Below are 21,835 nucleotides of genomic sequence, written 5' to 3'. Positions count from 1 at the left end.
ATCTGAGCCATTCAGGGATTCCTTGAACTGTGTGTTCCACGTTCAGGATAATAGTGTGTTTTATATCAGAATGTGATATTACTGTGTCATAGGTCTCCCTTTCGATCAGTGCATTTAGGCTGTTTTCAGTGTATTTTTGCTATCATATCATGTGCATGGTTGAATTTAGACCTTATTTATGCAAGGAATTCTGGGAACTTAGTGCTGCATGGGACACCTGGGTGAGAGGTTGTTTTTTACTCTAAAATATTATCTATATACTTATATGAATGAGGTCAAGCGTATATTCGTTCACTACCATATGAGAGAAACCAGTTTCAAAGTAGAAAAGGACTCGTCCCAAATAGCACTCTTCCCTATGTAGTGCACTACTTTTAACCAGGGACTATATAGGGCAGGGCACTCCAACCCTGTTTCTGGAGAGCTACCCTTCTGTAGGTTTTCACTTCAACCCCAGTAGTAACTAACCCGATTTAGCTTATCAACCAGCTAATTATTAGAATCAGGTGTGCTAGATTAGGGTTGGTGTGAAAACCTATAGGACAGTAGCTCTCCAGGTACAGGGTTGGAGAGCCCTGATATCGGGAATATGGTGCCATTTGGGATTCAGATAAGGAGACATGTTGTGGGGAAGACGACGATCCAGAACATGTCAACATCTTGACAGCTAAAGCTGTTGTTGGTTGGAACTCTGGAACCCCCCAGTATTCCTAATAATCACCATCTTTTGTATTTACATGTTCCCCGCTGCTGTTTTCCCCCGTGTTGCTTGGCGTGTGTTTGGCGTGTATTCCTCCACATGCCAAACCCCTCAAAGGGGAACACCGGCTGTCATGTAACAGCCGCCTTGCCGCAGCATGACACACACACACACAAATACATACACACACAGCGTGACACCTCCTCATTCATTATGCGGCGGTGACATCATTACAAAAGCAATCAGAGACTGTGATAAACGCTGGGCTAATTAGGAGGAGGAGAGGAAGAGACTGCTGGATGGATGGATGACTGTTGTAGGTTTCACTTTAGGGATGCGTCCCAAATGGCACCCTATTCCCTATATAGTGCATTACTTTATAGGATACCATTTGGGACATTGGGTGCCTAGGGAGGATGAGGAGGCTGCTGGGTATATGACTGCTGTATGTTGACTTTTGTCATAATACCAGTGGTTATTTTCGTTATCTCACAGCTCTGTCAAATCAAACTTTATTTGCCACATACGCCGAATACAACAAGTGTAGACTTTACCGTGAAATGCTTACTTACAAGCCCTTAACCAACAGTGCAGTTCAAGAAGAAGAAACTATTCACCAAGTAGGTTAACCTCTCTGGGCCAGTGGGACGTTTGCGTCCCACCCTAGTCAACAGCCAGTGGAATCGCGTGGCGCGAAATACAAATACCTCAAAAATGCTATAACTTCAATTTCTCAAACATATGACTATTTTACACCATTTTAAAGATAAGACTCTCGATAATCTAACCACGTTGTCCGATTTCAAAAAGGCTTTACAGCGAAAGCAAAACATTAGATTATGTCAGGAGAGTACCCTGCCAAAAATAATCACACAGCCATTTTCAAAGCAAGCATATATGTCACAAAAACCAAAACCACAGCTAAATGCAGCACTAACCTTTGATGATCTTCATCAGATGACACTCCTAGGACATTATGTTATACAATACATGCATGTTTTGTTCAATCAAGTTTATATTTATATCAAAAAACTGCTTTTTACATTAGCATGTGATGTTCAGAACTAGCATACACACCGAAAACTTCCGGTGAATTTACTAAATTACTCATGATAAACGTTGACAAAATACATAACAATTATTTTAAGAGTTATAGATACAGAACTCCTTTATGCAAACGCTATGTCAGATTTTAAAATAGCTTTTCGGCGAAAGCACATTTTGCAATATTCTGAGTACATAGCTCGGCCATCACAGGCTAGCTAATTTGACACCCACCAAGTTTGGGGCAACCTAAACTCAGAATTACTATTAGAAAAATTGGATTACCTTTGCTGTTCTTCATCTAAATGTACTCCCAGGACTTCTACTTCAATAACATAGGTTGGTTTGGTTAGGGTTGGTGTGTCAACTACCTCCGTTTTGTATGTGCGTTCAGATCTCAGTATCCGAAGGGTAATCCGCGAGCGCATTTCGTGACAAAAAAATTCGAGCATGTCAAACGCTGTTTAAAATCATTTTTTATGCTATTTTTCTCGTAAAAATAGCGATAATATTCCAACCGGACAATGTTGTATTCATTCAAAGACTGAAAGAAAAAAAATGGAGAAGTCTCGTGAATACGCATCTCAGTCTCACTGTCCCCAGGCATGCCACTTACAAACTCTGCTGCTGTACTTTGCCCAGAGACAGGAGACACGTCATTCCGCTTTCTGAATGCTTTAGAGAGCCAATGGAAGCCTTAGAAAGTGTCACGTAACAGAACAGATGCTGTATTTTCGATAGAGATGCAACAGAAGGATAACAAATTGTCAGACAGGGCACTTCCTGCATGGAATCTCCTCAGGTTTTGGCCTGCCATATCAGTTCTGTTATACTCACAGACACCATTCAAACAGTTTTAGAAACTTTAGAGTGTTTTCTATCCAAATCTAGTAATTATATGCATATTCTCGTTTCTAGGCAAGAGTAGTAACCAGTTTAATTCGGGTACGTTTTTTATCCGGCCGTGAAAATACTGCCCCCTAGCCCCAACAGATTATCCTCTCTAGGGTATGTGGGATGAAATCGTCCCACCTACTCAACAGCCAGTGGAATCCCGTGGCGCGATATTCAAATACCTTAGAAATGCTATTACTTCAATTTCTCAAACATATGACTATTTTACACCATTTTAAAGACAAGACTCTCGTTAATCTAACCACACTGTCCGATTTCAAAAAGGCTTTACAACGAAAGCAAAACATTAGATTATGTCAGCAGAGTAACCAGCCAGAAATAATCAGACACCCATTTTTCAAGCTAGCATATAATGTCACATAAACCCAAACCACAGCTAAATGCAGCACTAACCTATGATGATCTTCATCAGATAACACTCCTAGGACATTATGTTATACAATACATGCATGTTTTGTTCAATGAAGTTCATATTTATATAAAAAAACAGCTTTTTACATTAGCATGTGACGTTCAGAACTAGCATACCCACCGCAAACTTCTGGTGAATTTACTAAATTACTCACGATAAACGTTCACAAAAAAACATAACAATTATTTTAAGAATTATAGATACAGAACTCCTTTATGCAATCGCTATGTCCGATTTTAAAATAGCTTTTCGGCAAAAGCACATTTTGCAATATTCTGAGTAGATAGCTCGCCATCACGGGCTAGCTATTTTTGACACCCACCAAGTTTGGCCCTCACCAAACTCCAATTTACTATAAGAAAAATTGGATTACCTTTGCTGTTCTTCATCTAAATGTACTCCCAGGACTTCTACTTCAATAACATAGGTTGGTTTGGTTCAAAATAATCCATAGTTATGTTCAAATATCCTCTGTTTTGTTCGTGCGTTCAAGACACTATCCGAAGGGTGACGAAGGGTGACGCGCCCGACGCGTTTCGTGACAAAAAAAATCTAAATATTCCATTACCATACTTCGAAGCATGTCTCGTAAAAAAGCGATAATATTCCGACCGGGAAACCCTGTTTTCGTTCAAAGACGAAAAAATTAAAACATGGTGTCGGCTCGTGCACGCGCCCCAGTCTCATTGTTCTCTGATCGACCACTATCCAAATGCGCTACTGTTTTTCAGCCATGGCCTGCAAAGGCATCATTCAACGTTTTGCCGCCTTCTGAGAGCCTATGGGAGCCGTAGGAAGTGTCATGTTACAGCAGAGATCCTCAGTTTTCAATAAAGAGAGTGTAGAAGGCCAAGAAATGGTCAGAGAGGGCACTTCCTGTAAGGAATCTTCTCAGGTTTTTGCCTGCCATATGAGTTCTGTTATACTCCCAGACACCATTCAAACAGTTTTAGAAACTTTAGGGTGTTTTCTATCCAAATCAAACAATTATATGCATATTCTAGTTTCTGGGCAGTAGTAATAACCAGATTAAATCGGGTACGTTTTTTATCCGGCCGTGCAAATACTGCCCCCTACCCTAGAGAGGTTAAACAACACAATGTAACTCCAAGTCAATCACACTTCTGTGAAATCAAACTGTCCAGTTAGGAAGCAACACTGATTGACAATAAATTTAACATTCTGTTGTGTAAATGGAATAGACAACAGGTGGAAATTATAGGCAATAAGCAAGACACCCCCAATAAAGGAGTGGTTCTGCAGGTGGAGACCACAGACCACTTCTCAGTTCCTATGCTTCCTGGCTGATGTTTTGGTCACGTTTGAATGCTGGTGGTGCTTTCACTCTAGTGGTAGCATGAGACAGAGTCTACAACCCACACAAGTGGCTCAGGTAGTGCAGCTCATCCAGGATGGCACATCAATGTGAGCTGTGGTAAGAAGGTTTGCTGTGTCTGTCAGCGTAGTGTCCAGAGCATGGAGGCGCTACCAGGAGACAGGCCAGTACATCAGAAGATGTGGAGGAGGCCGTAGGAGGGCAACAACCCAGCAGCAGGACCGTTACCTCCGCCTTTGTGCAAGGAGGAGCACTGCCAGAGCCCTGCAAAATGACCTCCAGCAGGCCACAAATGTGAATGTGTCTGCTCAATCGGTCAGAAACAGACTCCATAAGAGTGGTATGAGGGCCCGACGTCCACAGGTGGGGGTTGTGCTTACAGCCCAACACCGTGCAGGACATTTGGCATTTGCCAGAGAACACCAAGATTGGCAAATTCGCCACTGGCGCCCTGTGCTCTTCACAGATGAAAGCAGGTTCACACTGAGCACATGTGACAGAGTCTGGAGACGCCGCGGAGAACGTTCTGCTGCCTGCAACATCCTCCAGCATGACCGGTTTGGCGGTGGGTCAGTCATGGTGTGGGGTGGCATTTCTTTGGGGGGCCGCACAGCCCTCCATGTGCCCGCCAGAGGTAGCCTGATTGCCATTAGGTACCGAGATGAGATCCTCAGACCCCTTGTGAGACCATATGCTGGTGCGGTTGGCCCTGGGTTCCTCCTAATGCAAGACAATGCTAGATCTCATGTGGCTGGAGTGTGTCAGCAGTTCCTGCAAGGGGAAGGCATTGATGCTATGGACTGGCCCGCCCGTTCCCCAGACCTGAATCCAATTGAGCACATCTGGGACATCATGTCTTGCTCCATCCACCAACGCCACGTTGCACCACAGATTGTCCAGGAGTTGGCGGATGCTTTAGTCCAGGTCTGGGAGGAGATCCCTCAGGAGGCTATCCGCCACTTCATCAGGAGCATGCCCAGGCGTTGTAGGGAGGTCATACAGGCACGTGGAGGCCACACACACTACTGAGCCTCATTTTGACTTGTTTTAAGGACATTACATCAAAGTTGGATCAGCCTGTAGTGTGGTTTTCCACTTTAATTTTGAGTGTGACTCCAAATCCAGACCTCCATGGGTTGATAAATTGGATTTCCATTGATTATTTTTGTGTGATTTTGTTGTCAGCACATTCAACTATGTAAAGAAAAAAGTATTTAATAAGATTATTTATTTCATTCAGATCTAGGATGTGTTGTTTAAGTGTTCCCTTTATTTTTTGAGCAGTGTATAAATCGGCTGATTAATCGGTAGTGGCTTTTTTTTGGGTCCTCCAATAATCGGTATCGGCGTTCTAAAAGCATAATCGGTCGACCTCTTGTTTGTACCATGATAGTTTGTTGGTGATGTGGACACAAATGAGCTTGAAACTCTCGACCCGCTCCACTACAGCCCCGTCGATGTTAATGGCCTGTTCGGCCCGCCTTTTCCTGTAGTCCACGATCAGCTCCTTTGTCTTGCTCACAGTGAGGGAGAGGTTGTTGTACTGGCACCACACTGCCAGTTCTCTGACCTCCTCCCTATAGGCCGTCTCATCATTGTCGGTGATCAGGCCTACCACTGTAGACACACACCCCCACCCCTCGCCTTACCAGAGGTAGCGTCTCTGTTCTGCCGGTGCATGGAAAATTCCCACCAGCTCTATATTGTCCGTTTCTTCGTTCAACCACGTCTCGGTGAAACATAAGATGTTACAGTTTTTAATGTCCCGTTGGTAGGATAATCTTCATAGTAGGTCATCAATTTTATTTTTTAACGATTGCACATTGGTAAAGAGAATGGAAGTCATAGGGAGTTTACTCTCTCGCCTCTGGCTTCTCAGAAGGATCCCCGATCTGCGTCCCCTTTTCCGCCGTCTTTTCTTCACACAAAAGGCGTGGATCTGGGCCTGTTCCAGTGAAAGCAGGATGTTCTTCTCGTCAGACTTGTTAAAGGAAAACGTTTCTTCCAGTCCGCGGCGAGTAATCGCTTTTCTGATGTCCAGAAGTTATTTTCGGTCATAAGAGACAGTAGCAGCAACATTATGTACACAATAAGTTAAAAAGTAAGTTACAGAAAACGCAAAAAAAAAGAAATGCACAATTGGTTGGGAGAATGTAAAACGTCAGCCATGTTCTTCGGCGTCATCTTTACGATCTGTCGATCTGTTACTAGGATTGCAAAATTCTGTTCAATTCTGTTCCTGGAACTTTCAACCCTATTCCTGTCGTTATCTCATGGTACTGTAACTAGATGTTTTGTCCTTTCAGTCTCTCCACGGTCAGATGGTGTCCAGCGTCCCCCAGCTCCCTCTCTTCCACTGTGCCATCGACTCTGTGGACATCAGTGTGGAGATGTGTGGGATCAGGTTCCCCAACCCCTTTGGCCTGGCCTCCGCTCCCCCCACCACCAGTACAGCCATGATCCGCAGGGCCTTCCTGGAAGGATGGGGCTTCGCTCTCACCAAGACCTTCTCTCTGGACAAGGTACTTACGTCTACTCAGCTTTATATTAGTGTGTTGGTGTCTATTGGGCATTAACCAGGGATACGCTGCATCTTTGTTCTGTAGCTGGTACCATTTCATTACAGGAGCTGTATATAGATATTAAATTCAAGTGAATAAAAGAAAGTAGAAAAAGTAAATGTAAAACAAATCACAAACTTCACCAGATGATGCTTTCACTTGCCATTTATTTTCAATATAGCTGATTCATGTAATTTCACTGACATTCTTTATATCTTGCCCTACCGACGACATCAGCCACGCAGCTAATTTGTGACTGGAAACCCACATTGCCTCACTGAGTTTGTAAATGATACCTGATGAGAAAGCATGAGGCGAGCGTGGCTGTCCCTGTTTTGATGAAAACATATCACTGCCTCCATCACTTGTTTTCTGGACTGCCCCTTTGTCATTTTGAAAAGGTAAACTTTCGGTTTCTTTTTAGAGAGAGAGAGAGAGAAAGATTTAGAGAGCAGAAAGTGAGAGAAGCAGAGCGAGAGAAGGAGCCTGGATATATGGGCTTGCTACTGTTGCTACTAGAAGTTCACCTCTGCTGGCTTTTGAATAAGCTTAATGTACCATGCCTGGACTTACCAAGGGAGTTCAGAGAGAAATCATGGTCAACCTGGGTATAGGATTGTTGTATTATACTCTTTTCCTAGGCACTTTGCTCTCAGCTGAAGCATCAAGATTGACAGCTGCACATATGATAATGATTCAGCCTCAGAATATGTTTATGTAAACCCTTGTTTTTTTAAAGAATTTTACACATATGTGTTATGCCCCCCCACCCATCCCCTTCACCACATCCTCCCTCTTTCGCATTCTCTTGACATTTGTAGATGCCAGATTGGGGTCTAATATACTGTTGCAGCTATTGGCTGTCAGTGTAGTGCCAAAATACCAGCTGATATCTCAGTAAACAGAAATCATATTATTCCTTATTGTGTGCTTTGCTGGTTTAGATTGTTCGGGGAGCTTTCTTTAGGGAGAGTGATAAAGAAGTTCTTAATGTCAATATGAATGAAACAGGCGGCTCTCCTTCAGTATCGTTTCAACTTAAACACAGATTACCTATTTTTTTTAATATCCTGTTTCTTTGCTCGATGGTGCTGTTCACTGCTGGCTGCTCCTATCATAACATTACAATGTGTTGCCATTGATAGCGCTTTGAGATGCACAGTGGATTGCTGGGTGAATATGAGGATCGTCATCCTGGCTGTTTCTAGGGCTTGTGTAAAAAGGAAAAGAATGTGATGTGAATTAACCAGATATTATAAGGCCCAGCATAAGGAAGAGAAGGGAGAGAATAGAACAAAGCTAGGGAATCTACCGTTAATCTGAATTAATTAACTGTGTTGCATATGAAAAAAATGCCACGAGGCCAGTGTTTTGGCCTCCTCTTCCTCTCTGTGAACTGTGAGAGCTCTGTCTGAAACAGGGGGAGCACGGGGGCCAGTGGGCCACTGTCTCTGTCACCCCAAGCCTCTGATCTATAGCCCCGTTTCCCTCCTCAGGAGTGACGAGTACATTTTTCCTTACGTTGTACCAATTACCCAGCTGTTAAATCCCTGTGAGTGATACATGGTGCTATGTTTCAGAGTCTAATTACCACATCTCTAGATGGATGTCAGTAATACGCACACACACACACATTTACGTATATATGCGCGTGCATACACACACACATTGCCGAGGTCGTTACAGCAGGATAGTTTACCTGTAATAGCTAGGGACCATACTGTCTCAGTTAATCATTTGACTGTCTCAGGGTGGTAGAAATCACACCTGTAATTGGCTGAGCCCTGATGGGTACAGTTTCTGCCTGGTCCTAGAAGCTCCCGCATTGAAGTTTAACTTGTGCCAAAGTACAGAGTCACAGGTCAAGAAGATAGTGATGATGTTTCAAAGAGAAGTTGCAGGTGTTGTGTACTTTTTCACAAGTATTTTTTTTTAAAGTGTTTCATAGAACTTATCTAGTGCATCCAACAAACATAAGCAACTTCCTCTCAACAACAATGGAATAATGCTTTGCATTTACTTCAAAAGCAATTAAAGGGAGAGATAATAGCAGACCTCCCTACTCCACATTTACAACATTACACAAACGTGTCCTTGATGAGGTGGCAAACAGTAACTACATCTCCATGGTAACCCTAACATTGTTAACACATGTTATGGCCCGACATTGACGCACGCACGCACGCACGCACGCACGCACGCACGCACGCACGCACGCACGCACGCACGCACACACACACACACACACACACACACACACACACACACACACAGTTCCACAGGCCTCTGCTTCATGCACTCTGTGAATCTAACTCTACAAATTAACAACACAGTTTAATCAACTGCTCCAGCATCTTTATTAAGAGTAAGAGGTGAGGAGGTTGTGTTCTGCCGATGCCACACAGATTCTCTGATGGTTTTAACCACTATTAAATAGCATGGAGCCGTGCGTGCGTCATGGTAATTAGCATGTTATTCATCCTGTAGGAAGTGGACTGGCTTTTGACTCATATAATAAGCTTTACTGCACGATTCAGACTGTTTGAACCATCAGTTGTAGGAAAAGTGCATGATGCATTCTTTGAAGGCCAATAAAACTATAATAATTGATGTATGTTTTCTTGGAATATACTGTAAATCAGGATTTCTCTGCTTACTTAGAATCAAGAAGGTCCTTAAAGGCACCATAACATGCTTTAATTTCAAAACCAGCTCTTGTTTTCTATATTCATGCAAAGTCTCAGCTTAATCAAAACGTTTTTACCAAACAAACACTGAGAGAATACATTTTCCAGTTTTCCAATACAAACAAAATGATGTGCTGATGCATGGTATCACGCCAAGTAACACTCAGATAAACTCACAGCGAGCTGTAGCTAGGCATCGGAAGGAAGGATGAGTTTGATGAGATTAGGAGACGAAGCTGATCTCTGGCACATACACTACATGACCAAAAGTATGTGGACACCTGGTCGTCAAACATCTCATTTCAAAATCATGGGCATTAATATGGAGTTGGTCCCCACTTTGCTGCTATAACAGCCTCCACCCTTCTGGGAAGGCTTTCCACTAGATATTGGAACATTGCTGCACGGACTTGCTTCCATTCAGCCATGAGCATTAATGAGGTCGGGCACTGATGTTGGGCGATTAGACCTGGCTCACATTCGCCGTTCCAATTCATCCCAAAGGTGTTTGATGAGGTTGAGGTCAGAGCTCTGTGCAGGCCAGTCAAGTTCCTCCACAAGGATCTCGACAAACCATTTCTGTATGGACCTCCCTTTGTGCACGGGGGCATTGAATCTGGAAAGGGCCTTCCCCAAGCTGTTTCCACAAAATTGGAAGCAGAGAATTATCTAGAATGTCATTGTATGCTTTTGCGTTAAGATTTCCCTTCACTGGAACTAAGGGGCCTAGCCTGATCCATTATTCCTCTACCACCAAACTTTTCTGTTGCCACTGCATCGGGGCAGGTAGCGTTCTCCTGGTGTCCGCCAAACCCAGATTCGTCCGTCGGACTGCCAGATGGTAAAGCGTGATTCATCACTCCAGAGAACGCATTTCCATTGCTCCAGAGTCCAATGGCGGCTAGCTTTACACTTCAGCCAACACTTGACATTGCGCATGGTGATCTTAGGCTTGTGTGTGGCTGCGCAGCCATGGAAACCCATTTCATGAAACTCCCAACGAACAGTTCTTGTGCTGACGTTTGGCAGTTTGGAACTCGGTAGTGAGTGTTGCAAACAAGGACAGATGATTTTTACGCACTATGCGCTTCAGCACTTGGCGGTCCCGTTCTGTGAGCTTGTGTGGTCTACGGCTGATCGGTGTTGCTCCTAGACTTTTCCTCTTCACAATAACAGCACTTACTGTTGACCGGGGAAGCTCTAACAGGGTAGAAATTTCATGAACTGACTTGTTGGAAAGGTGGCATCCCATGACGGTACTGTGTTGAAAGTCAATGAGCTCTTCGGTAAGGCCATTCTACTACAAATGTTTGTCTATGGAGATTACATGGCTATGTGCTTGATTTTATACACCTGTCAGCAGACGGGTATGGCTGAAATAACTGAATCCACTCATTTGAAGGGGTGTCCACATACTTTTGTATATATAGTGTAGTTTCTCTGCCCTCTGAGCCATGCAAGAGGTAGTCACCACTCCTTTGATCTCCCAATTAAATTAGATATTATAACCGGTAAACATGTAACTAACTGTAGCTAATGAGGCTGTAGTCATCTGTATTTTCCTCTTCATCTACACTCATACAGGCACTATACAAACTCCACTTCCTCTCTAATTTGCTTGTTAAATGAATACAAACTGCTGGAGTGTGACTGCATAGTGCGTTCCGATGCCAGGTCTTTTTTGCTGCTTTCTATTCCACATCATAGATTTTCAGATCGGTAGTAAAATAAACAGGTCCTAAGGCAAACAAAGGATAATGGCGCTTCACTGCAGAGCGGGAGGGAGGTTGGGGAGGTAATGTCTAGAGCTCTTATTATTATTATTCACATTTAAGCTTCACAAGTGGTTCAGCTGTATGATGTTGCATTGGCTACAGGCTGTGGATGGTTAGATGTTACTGTATATGTCTGGAGGAGTTCTTCATGAACTTCAACCCTTTGTCTCTCTCTCGCTCACTCTCTCTCGATCTCTCACTCTTTAGCAGGCTCACGATCTCTCTTTATCTCATTTACTGACACACGCGCGCACACACACACACGCACACACACACCCACACACACACACACACACATCTACACACAAATCCACACCTACACCTAACCAAAAAAGACTTGCAAGCTGCGCAAGCTTACCCTAATTAACCGTCGGCTTAATTAGACGATTCACTGTGTAATTATCAAGCAATTAGTCAACACCTCTCAGATCTCACGACTGCTTTGACAGCCATGTTTCTCTACCACCGATTCTTGTCAAAATCACCTACGTTTGATTTAACTTGTTTTCATTTTAATGTGAAACTACATGTGCACTAGCATGAAGCAATCATTACTGATGAGGGAGGACACATGTTAGATATAATGACACATGGAAGATAGCGGATTTGGTGTGTGTGGGGTTCATCTTCCCTGGAACAACAGGAAAGTTGGAAGTCAGTGTGTAGCAGGTCTCTATCGGGTTAGACAGAATGGGGAGATTTTCTGCTTAACAATACATGTGATACTTTCTACGTAAGTCACTCCTTCAATGTCAGTGTCTGTGGCAAACACAATGTACAGAGTTGCTTTTTGATTCAGACCTTGAAAGCTCATTACTACTGTGACTGCGTTATCATAGTTAATGGTTAGCTAGATATTACCTATGGTTGTTATTAGTGTAAGATATGTAGCAGTAGCGATGTCTGTGTGTATTAGCCTTTGAGGGACTATAGGGGAGGAGGGAGATAGCAGAGAAGGAGTGAATGGTGAAAGAGACTAATGACCAAACTGACAGACAATATCCTTCTTCATTTATCACAGCCGACTAATATCCTTTGGCTTTGACATTCATTTATTTAGTCCCTGACAGGGCCATTCTGTCACCTACACAGTAGCATCAGTATGATGCTGCTAGCGGGTGTAAAAAATTATGTGTCCAGTCCAGTTAAAGCACTAATATACATTTTGATACTTTAACAGGTTACAGAGTACGCTGACTCTCTGTACTGCTCTGTTTTATTCTTATTTCTTCAGTTTGCACCGTCCTCACAAAGGGAAAGTCAAGGTCTTGCTGTATCTTGGAATGTGTTTTTGTCAATGCATCAGGGTCGTTGGAATGAAAGACTTACTGAAGCTGCTAGGGAGAGAATGATAATTGTGAGAGATTATACAGTTTATCAAAGTTCCTAGGGTGTACATTTGTTAGTTAGATGTTGTAATGGATTCAAGGTTTCTGAGTTTTATAATTGACAGGTTACAGATAGGAGATAATTACTGCGGAGGAGGCTATCTCTGTCAGGTATCTGAACTGGCATCAACAAGGATAAATGTACGTACCGTGAATACACACACAACATTACACTGAATGCTTTGCTACCAAGGCCCATCTCGTGTAGGAGAATAGTGTATGCCCACTTGCTGACAAGCCCCTTTCCCCCCACCTCCAGTATTTGTGTGTGTGTTTGTGTGTGTTTGCTACCATGGCCCATCTCGTGTTGGAGAATAGCGTAGGCCCACTTGCTGACAAAGCCCTTTCCCCCACCTCCAGTGTTTGTGTGTGTGTTTGTGTGTGTGTGTGTGTGTGTGTGTGTGTGTGTGTGTGTGTGTGTGTGTGTGTGTGTGTGTGTGTGTGTGTGTGTGTGTGTGTGTGTGTGTGTGTGTGTGTGTGTGTGTGTGTGTGTGTGTGTGTGTGTGTGTGTGTGTGTGTGTGTGTGTCTAACACAGTAGGCACAGTAAACACCAGCAATAAATGATGGCTTAGCAAGTGTTCCATCTGCACTTGGGGGATGAAGATGAATGATGATCACAACTCCTCAGAACTGCTACATGGCCTTTTTTATTTCCCTCTCTTTCATTTTCATTTTTTTCTCTCTCTCGTTCCCTTGTTTATGAAGTTTCCTGTTGATGGGTCAGTGGCTGGCTGCAGAGGGGGAGGGGAGAAGTGAGCGGGCAGCCCTTTGATTTTGCCTTCATGACTGTTTATAATGATTCATGTGTGGACTCCCAAATGGCACCCTATTTCTTTTAGTGTACTACCACTGACCAGAGTCCTATTGGAATAGAGTGTCATTTGGGATGCAGTTTTGGTAATAATGGAATCAAGAGGCTCTGGTTCTGCTACATAACATCATGCTAGCATAGCGATACACACAGTCTACCCAAAGAGCTTCTATCCATATTATGCTTATAGATGTTTTATATCCAAAAAGACCGATGCTATGTTTACACTTTTACTAACTGAGAATTCTCAACTCCACAATATGTACATCACATCTTAATGGAGTTGAGTGGCGATGAGTTTTGGGAGAGTGTACATCTGACTACATCGAGTTGGTATCAATCGATACTTGTGAAAATGTCCATTCTTTAATGTGTACCTTGTGCCTATGTTTGTCCTGTGTAAAGATGTTATTTTATTTTGGTGGTGAAATGAGTTTTTTATAAAAACTTAATTCTATGTTACCTCTGTAAAATTGTGCCGTATAATGCACTGTTTTCCAATGGAGTATGAAGTTTATGACTGCAAACATGCACTACCATTCGATACTTTTATAAATATCAATTGTTTAACACTTACTGTGTACCAGTGCTCGTCCTTGATTCTTATAGATTTGCCAGTGGGAGTTGGAGTCCATTGTTTTGGGGAAAAAATGACATTCCAATCTGCCATGCAATGACGGGGCTCCTTCGATAACAAACAACGACTCCCTTGGCGGAGGTTGCGTAAAATGCTATTATATTAAAAACAACAGATTGCAGCAACCAAGGAAAAGAAAGCCTTTACACAGGACATACATGGGTGCGCATTTAAGAATGGACTGATACCGACTCGATGTAGTTGGAAGTAAATTCATCGCCACTCAACTCCATTGTATCGTGGAGTTGAGAATTCTGAGCGACACTTTTACAACGCATTTCATTTTGGTTTTATCTCACTTTATCTCACTTTATTTGGATAGTTTGGATATTCCATCTGTAGATGATCTACAGGCGTCTTACTATCAACAAACTATCTATTTATAAACAACCACTTGCTAAGGTTACAGTTAGGGTTAGGTTCAGAATAACACTGGAATGTCTGAGAATGCCGCTGGAATATATAGCGACCGTTTTACGGGCTCCTGACCAATTCTGCAATTTATTATATTAGCTGATCTTAACTACATAATGTTTCCGCCATCATTTCCTATGACTGAAAAGAGCTCCTGGACATCAGAACAGCGATCACTAACCTCGATTTGGATGAAGATTCATACTTCAATCAGTTGGCGGCGCAGGACATACTGCTCAGCCCGGACAAGGCCCTAATCCCAGACACTCGGAAGAGAAAGAGACGACGATACAGAGGCTGACGTGCAGGCACCATGATGAAACTACAGTACAGCGGCGAGTAAATAAAACCACCTCTACCCTCTGCTCTATTGGCAAATGTAGAATCACTGGGGAATAAACTGGAAGAGCTCCTTTCGAGACTATCCTATCAATGGGACCTGAAGAACTGTAATCCTATGTTTCTCAGATACTTGGCCATGTAGGACATGGATAATATTGTAGCTGGTTTTGCTATGCTTCGGCAGGAGAGAACGGCAGCGTTGGGTAATCTTTAAGGGGTGGTGGTCTGTGTCACTTTGTTAACAACAGCTGGTGCATAATCTTTAATATTAAGGATGTCTCGATGTTCTGCTCACCTGAGTTAGAATACCTCATGATAAGCTTTAGACCATACTATTTACCAAGAGTGTTTTAATCCATCTTTTTCATAGCTGTCTATTTACCACCACTCATCAAGCTGTATAGGGCCATAAGCAAGCAAGAAAATACTCATCCAGAGGTGGCGCTTCTAGTGGCCTGTGATTTTAATGCAGGAAAACTGTAATACGTTTTACCTAATTTCTACCAGCATATCACCTGTGCAACTAGAGGCGAAAAAACATTAGATTACCTTTACTCCACACACAGGGACGCATACAAAACTCTCCCTCGCCTTCCATTTGGCAAATCTGACCATAACTATATCCTCCTGATTCCTGCTTACTAGCAAAAACTCAAAAAGGAAGTGCCAGTGACACGCTCAATATGGAAGTGGTCTGATGATGCGGATACTAAGTTACATGACTGCAAAGCTACAGACTGGAATATGTTCCAGGACTCATCCGATGGCATTAAGGAGTTTACCATATCAGTCACCACAGTGACCATACGTACATATCCCAACCAGAAGCTATGGATTACAGACAACATCTGCACTGAGCTACGCCCTCTGACAAACCATCAAACAGGCAAAGTATCAATACAGGACTAAGATTGAATCATGCTACACTGGCTCTGACGCTCATCGAACGTGGCAGGGCTTGCAAGCTAATTCGGATTACAAAGGTAAATCCATCTGCGAGCTCCCAGTGACGCGAGCCTACCAAGCGAGCTAAATACCTTCTATGCTCTCTTTTATGCAAGCAACACTTAACCATGCGTGAAAGCACTAGCTGTTCAAGACGACTGTGGGATCACACTCTCTGTAGCCGATGTGAGTAAGACCTTTAAACAGGTTAATATTCACAAGGTCGCAGGGCCAGACAGTTTACTCAGAGCATGCGCTGACCAGCTGGCAAGTGTCTTAACTGACATTTTCAAACTCTCCCTGACCCAGTCTGTAATACCTACATGTTTCAAGCAGACCACCATTGTCCCTGTGCCCAAGAATGCCAAGGTAAGCTGTCTAATTGACTATCACCTGTAGCCATCATCTGTAGCCATGAAATGCTTTGAATGGCTGGTCATGCCTCACATCAACACCATCATCCCAGACATCCTGGACCCACTCCAATTTGCATAACGCCCCAACAGATCCACAGATGATGCAATCTCTATTGCACTCCACTCTGCCTTTTCCCACTTGTACAAAAGGAACACCTATATGAGAATGTTTTTCATTGACTACAGTTCAGCGTTCAATGCCATAGTGCCATCCAAGCGCATCACTAAGCTAAGGACCCTGCGACTGAACACCTCCCTCTGCAACTGGATCCTGGACTTCCTGACGGAATGCCCTCAGATGTTGATGGTAAGCAACAACAATGCTGACCCTCAACATGGGGGCCCCTCAGGGGTGCATACTTAGTCCCCTCCTGTATTCCCTGTTCTCCCACGACTGCGTGGCTGTCTCATCGTCATCGGTGATCAGGCCTACCACCATCGTGTTGTCGGCAAACAACACCATCATATTGTTTGCCGACAACACGATGGTGGTAGGCCTGATCACCGATGACGATGAGACAGCCTATAAGGAGAAGGTCAGAGACCTGACAGTGTGGTGTCAGGACAGCAACCTCTCCCTAAACGTCAGCAAGACAAAGGAGCTGATCGTGAACTACAGGAAACGAAGGGCTGACCACGCCCCTAGTCATATTGACAGGGCTGTAATGGAGCGGGTCGAGAGCTTCGAGTTCCTCGGTGTCCACATCACTAAGGATATATCATGGTCCAAACACACCCACAGCATGATGCTGCCACCGCCATACTTCACCATAGGAATGGTGCCAGGTTTCCTCCAGACCTTCATGCTTGGCATTCAGGCCAAAGAGTTCAATCTTCCATCAGACCAGAGGATCTTGTTTCGCATGGTCTAAGAGTCCATGAGGTCCCTTTTGGCAAACCCCATGCGGGCTGTCATGTGCCTTTTACTGAGGAGTGGCATCTGTTTGGCCACTCTACCATAAAGGCCTAATTGGTGGAGTGCTGCAGACATGGTTGTCCTTCTGGAAGGTTCTCCCATCTCCACAGAGGATCTCTGGAGCTCTATCAAAGTTACCATCGGGTTCTTGGTCACCTCCCTGACCAAGGCCTTTGTCCCCCAATTGCTCAGTTTAGCCGGGTGGCCAGCTCCAGGAAGAGTCTTGATGGTTCCAAACTTGTGTTCTTTGGGACCTTCAATGCTGCAGACATTTTTTGGTACCCTTCCCCAGATCTGTGCCTTGACACAATCTTGTCTCGGAGCTCTACGGACAATTCCTTCGACCTCATAGCTTGGTTTTTGCTCTGACATGCACTGTCAACTGTGGGACCTTATATAGACAGGTGTGTGCCTTTGCAAATCATGTTCAATCAATTGAATTTACCACAGGTGGACTCCAAACAAGTTGTAGGAACATCTCAAGGATGATCAATGGAAACAGGATGCACCTGAGCTCAATTAACAGTCTCATAGCAAAGGGTCTAAATACTTAAGTAAATAAATAATTTTTGTATTAATATTTTATAAATGTGCAAAAAAATTCTTAACCTGTTTTCGCTTTGTCATTATGGGGTATTGTTTGTAGCTTGATGAGAAAAAAATATTTAATCAATTTTAGAATAAGGCTGTAACGTAACAACATGTGGAAAAGGGGATGGGGACTGAATACTTTCCGAATGCACTGTATCTACCTCAGTTACCTAACACCGCTTCACATCGACTTGGTACCGGTACCTCATGTACATAGTCAAGTTATCATTACTCATTGTGTATATGTTATAACTTTTATTATTACATGTTTTACTGTTCTATTATTTCTCTATTGTCTTTCTCTCTGCATTGTTGGGAAGTAAGCATTTCACTGTTAGTCCACAGCTGTTGTTTCCGAAACATGTGACATACATTTTGATTTGGTAAGGGTTAAGGTTAGGGTTAGACTAGGGATCGGGTTGGTAGATATTGAAATGTTTCTGATATTCTGTAGAGCATCTACAGATGGACTATCCAAATAAAGTGTTACCCAGTTTTTTTCTATCCAATACCAATGACATAATTTAACGTCTACATGTTATTTTTAGCACTAATATTGCACAGAGAGGTTTTACTTCAAATTCCAACATCAAATACTTACAGTACCAGTCAAAAGTTTGGACACACCTACTCATTCCAGGGTTTTTCTTTATTTTCACCATGTTCTACATTGTAGAAAAATTGTGAAGACATCAAAACTATGAAATAACACATGCAATCATGTAGTAACAAAAAAAGTGTTTAACAAATCAAAATATATATTATATGAGATTCTTCAAAGTAGCCACCCTTTGCCTTGATGACAGCTTTGCTTCTTCTAGTGCAGTCGGAAAAACCATCAAGGCTATGAGTTACCAGCCTCAGAAATTGCAGCCCAAATAAATGCTTCACAGAGTTCAAGTAATAAACACATCTCAACATAAACTGTTCAGAGGAGACTGCATGAATCAGACCTTCATGGTCGAATTGCTGAAAAAAAAAACTACTAAAGGACACCAAAAAGATGAAGAGACTTGCTTGGACCAAGAAAAATGAGCAAATTACATTTGACCGGTGGAAACATGTCCTTTGGTCTGATAAATCCAAATTTGAGATTATTGGTCCAACCACAGTGTGTTTGGGAGATGCAGAGTAGGTGAACGGGTAATCTCCATATGTGTGGTTCCCACCTTGAAGTGTGGAGGAGGAGGTGTGATGGTGTAGGGCTGCTCTGCTGATGACACTGTCTGTGATTTATTTAGAATTCAAGGCACACTTAACCAGCATGGCTACCACAGCATTCTGCAGCGATACGCCATCCCATCTGGTTTGCGCTTAGTGGGACTATCATTTGTTTTTCAACAGGACAATGACCCAAAACACATCTCCAGGCTGTGTAAGGGCTATTTGACCAAGAAGGAGAGTGATGCAATGCTGCATCAGATGACCTGGCCTCCACAATCACCCGACCTCAACCCAATGAGATGGTTTGGGATGAGTTGGACCACAGAGTGAAGGAAAAGCAGGCAACAAGTGCATTATGTGGGAACTCCTTCAAGACTGCTGGAAAAGCATTCCAGGTGGAGCTGGTTGAGAGAATGCCAAGAGTGTTCAAAGCTGTCATCAAGGCGAAGGGTAGCTACTTTGAAGATTCTCAAATATAACATATATTTTGATTTGTGTAACAATTTTTTGGTTACTGCATGATTCTGTATGTGTTATTTCATAGTTTTGATGTCTTCACTATTATTCTAGGGTTGAAAAACCCTTCAATGAGTAGGTGTGTCCAAACTTTTGACTGGTACTGTAAAAACTAGCTGTTCTTTTTGAGCACATTGTATTAGTTCTTGCTGTTCTATATCACGCTTAAGAAGTTCCCATGCATTTTACCCTCAGTCCGATGTCGATCTTTACTGGCAGACATGCCACTCTGCCTCTGAATGGTAAAATATTTGACTTGGTATTAGCTCTAGTCTGTGGTCTAATGTGGAGGATTATCTCCTTTAAGTCTGTATGTACTGCTCTTGACCTCAGAGAGAGAGAGAGAGAGAGAGACTTACTTCCTTCCTTCCCCAGGGCATCAAAACATATGTTGTAAAATAGACAATAATTTAATATCACAGGAAAAAAGAAAGAGGACATTAAGAAAAAGAAGAATGTATTCACTTAACAATTATGGCCATTACCCCCAACCTCTCTTAGCAGTAATGACAGTCCCAATGTGGTTCAAATGATTTCTGTCTCTCTCAAATATTCAACACATACAAATACATGGCTAAAAATGGAATATGATACAATGAAAAAACTGTAAATGTGTCGTGATGCAGGTGTTTAGATGTTGTACACATTAAATGTTGTCTCTCTCTTTCTCTCTATCGTTCTTTCTCTCTTCTCACGTTCTTTTTCTCTGTCGCTCTCCCTCTCTCTCTCTCTTGAATTCCAACTGTGGAAAGGATTTACCATGATAAGGCCATTGAAGCAATGACCGTATAGCTGCTTGTGTTAATAATCACAGAATATAGCTAAAAATCACAAGAGGGGCTTTGTTGGTGTGTATGTGTGTGTGTGTATGTATGTATGTCTCTGTGTGCGTGCGTGCATCTGTGTCTGTGTGCACGTGCGTGTGTGCGTGTGTGTCACAGACGGTGCAGTCCACTGCATTTGATTAGTATTTCTCGCATGTGTTCCTTTCTCAAAAGGCTGCTTGCTGTACTGGGGGGATTAGAGACCTGTGTAGACGTGATAAAGCCAAGTCGGCCCCTAAACATAAACAGACCTGTTAACCAATCACATGAGAGAAAGGGAAGTCAGCTCGCCTCGCTACCGTTGTCCATTTCGACACGATCCTTCTTGTCAGGGGACAGCAAGGTAGCCCTGTTTCCCAACCAGGCAAGGAGTCCTTGAAATTAAAGAAGTAGTCACAGACTGCTCAGCAGACATTTTAATCCATTCACTCAATAACAAGTAAAGGCCTTCCGGTCACACCTGGACCGGACTTACTATTTTCTACATGGTCTAGCTAGCTGGACAATTCTGTTCAAATGAAATGTATTTTGTTATGTAACACGGAGAGAGTGAGAGAGAAAGGTGGAAGAGGAGAGAGAGAGAGTTGGAGGAGAGAGAGAAAGAAAGGTGGAGGAGGAGAAGTAGGGGAATAGCCTTATCTCTTGCCACTGTATGTGGCACCTGTGTCTCGGTGGCATGCTGTTGCTCTCCCTTTGGGCAATTTTCATGGTTTCCAGTAGTTTAATATTAAAACTCATGTTCCGCCCTGTCTTGATAATAAATAAGCCCAGCAGCGTAATGTTCCCTGGTCACAGTCTTCATTAAATAGCAACTTGTAGATCCGCCCCAAGCCCTGGGGATGGCTGCCTCAATTCTCCACACTCGTCCGCCCCCCCCCCCCCCTTTTTTCTTATTTCTTTGTCACCTGAGGGTACCACCACACTTCTATGATAAAATGGGGAGAGGAAAAACACTATTTATTTTCAATGTTTCTGTACAAATTAGGAGCAACTTCTTCAAGCTTCTATAAGACAAATATTATATTACTCCTGGATAGACATAGACAAATCTGTGATTACCTATATCCCTAAGTAGATTTGACTCTACAAACAACTGTCCAAGCTAACGGTTGAGGGGAATGTAGAATATGTGAAATCCTATAGAACCAGCTATAGTGTGATTCGTTATAGTGTGGAACACTTGAACCGACAGCACCGTTTGGCAGATAAAGTGTTAAAAAGGGAACTCAGATTGTGGCCATGCTGCGTCTTATTACAGACATGCAAATTAGTACTAATTACAGCTAATTAATGTTTTTTGTCTATGTAGTTCGAAAAATGTCCAAATGTTATGAAATTAAGTTACCATGCTATTATCTTAATTGTTTGCATTAAGGTTGTTCCCTAAATATATATGTAAATGAATTCAGCTTCGTTAATGGTTACTTTCTAATAGGCATT

General features: G+C 42.9%; 1 protein-coding gene across 4 annotated transcripts in view; it reads left to right on the top strand.

Moving 5' to 3' along the window:
- Positions 1-21,835, top strand: part of LOC106578501 (dihydropyrimidine dehydrogenase [NADP(+)]) — a 211,170-nt gene that overhangs the window by 101,574 nt on the left and 87,761 nt on the right. For all 4 annotated transcript variants that reach the window (XR_014381606.1, XM_045702118.2, XM_082965642.1 and 1 more), the window contains one exon: positions 6,714-6,929. Coding sequence is in view for 3 of the 4 variants with exons in the window: in XM_045702118.2 (XP_045558074.1) it covers positions 6,714-6,929 (216 nt within the window). In the remaining variant the exon portion in view is untranslated. The remainder of the gene's footprint in view (positions 1-6,713; positions 6,930-21,835) is intronic.

This window comes from Salmo salar, chromosome 19, assembly GCF_965601325.2.
Source record: "Salmo salar chromosome 19, fSalSal1, whole genome shotgun sequence".
NCBI lineage: Eukaryota > Metazoa > Chordata > Actinopteri > Salmoniformes > Salmonidae > Salmo > Salmo salar.
This window is presented reverse-complemented; position numbering and strand designations above follow the sequence as displayed.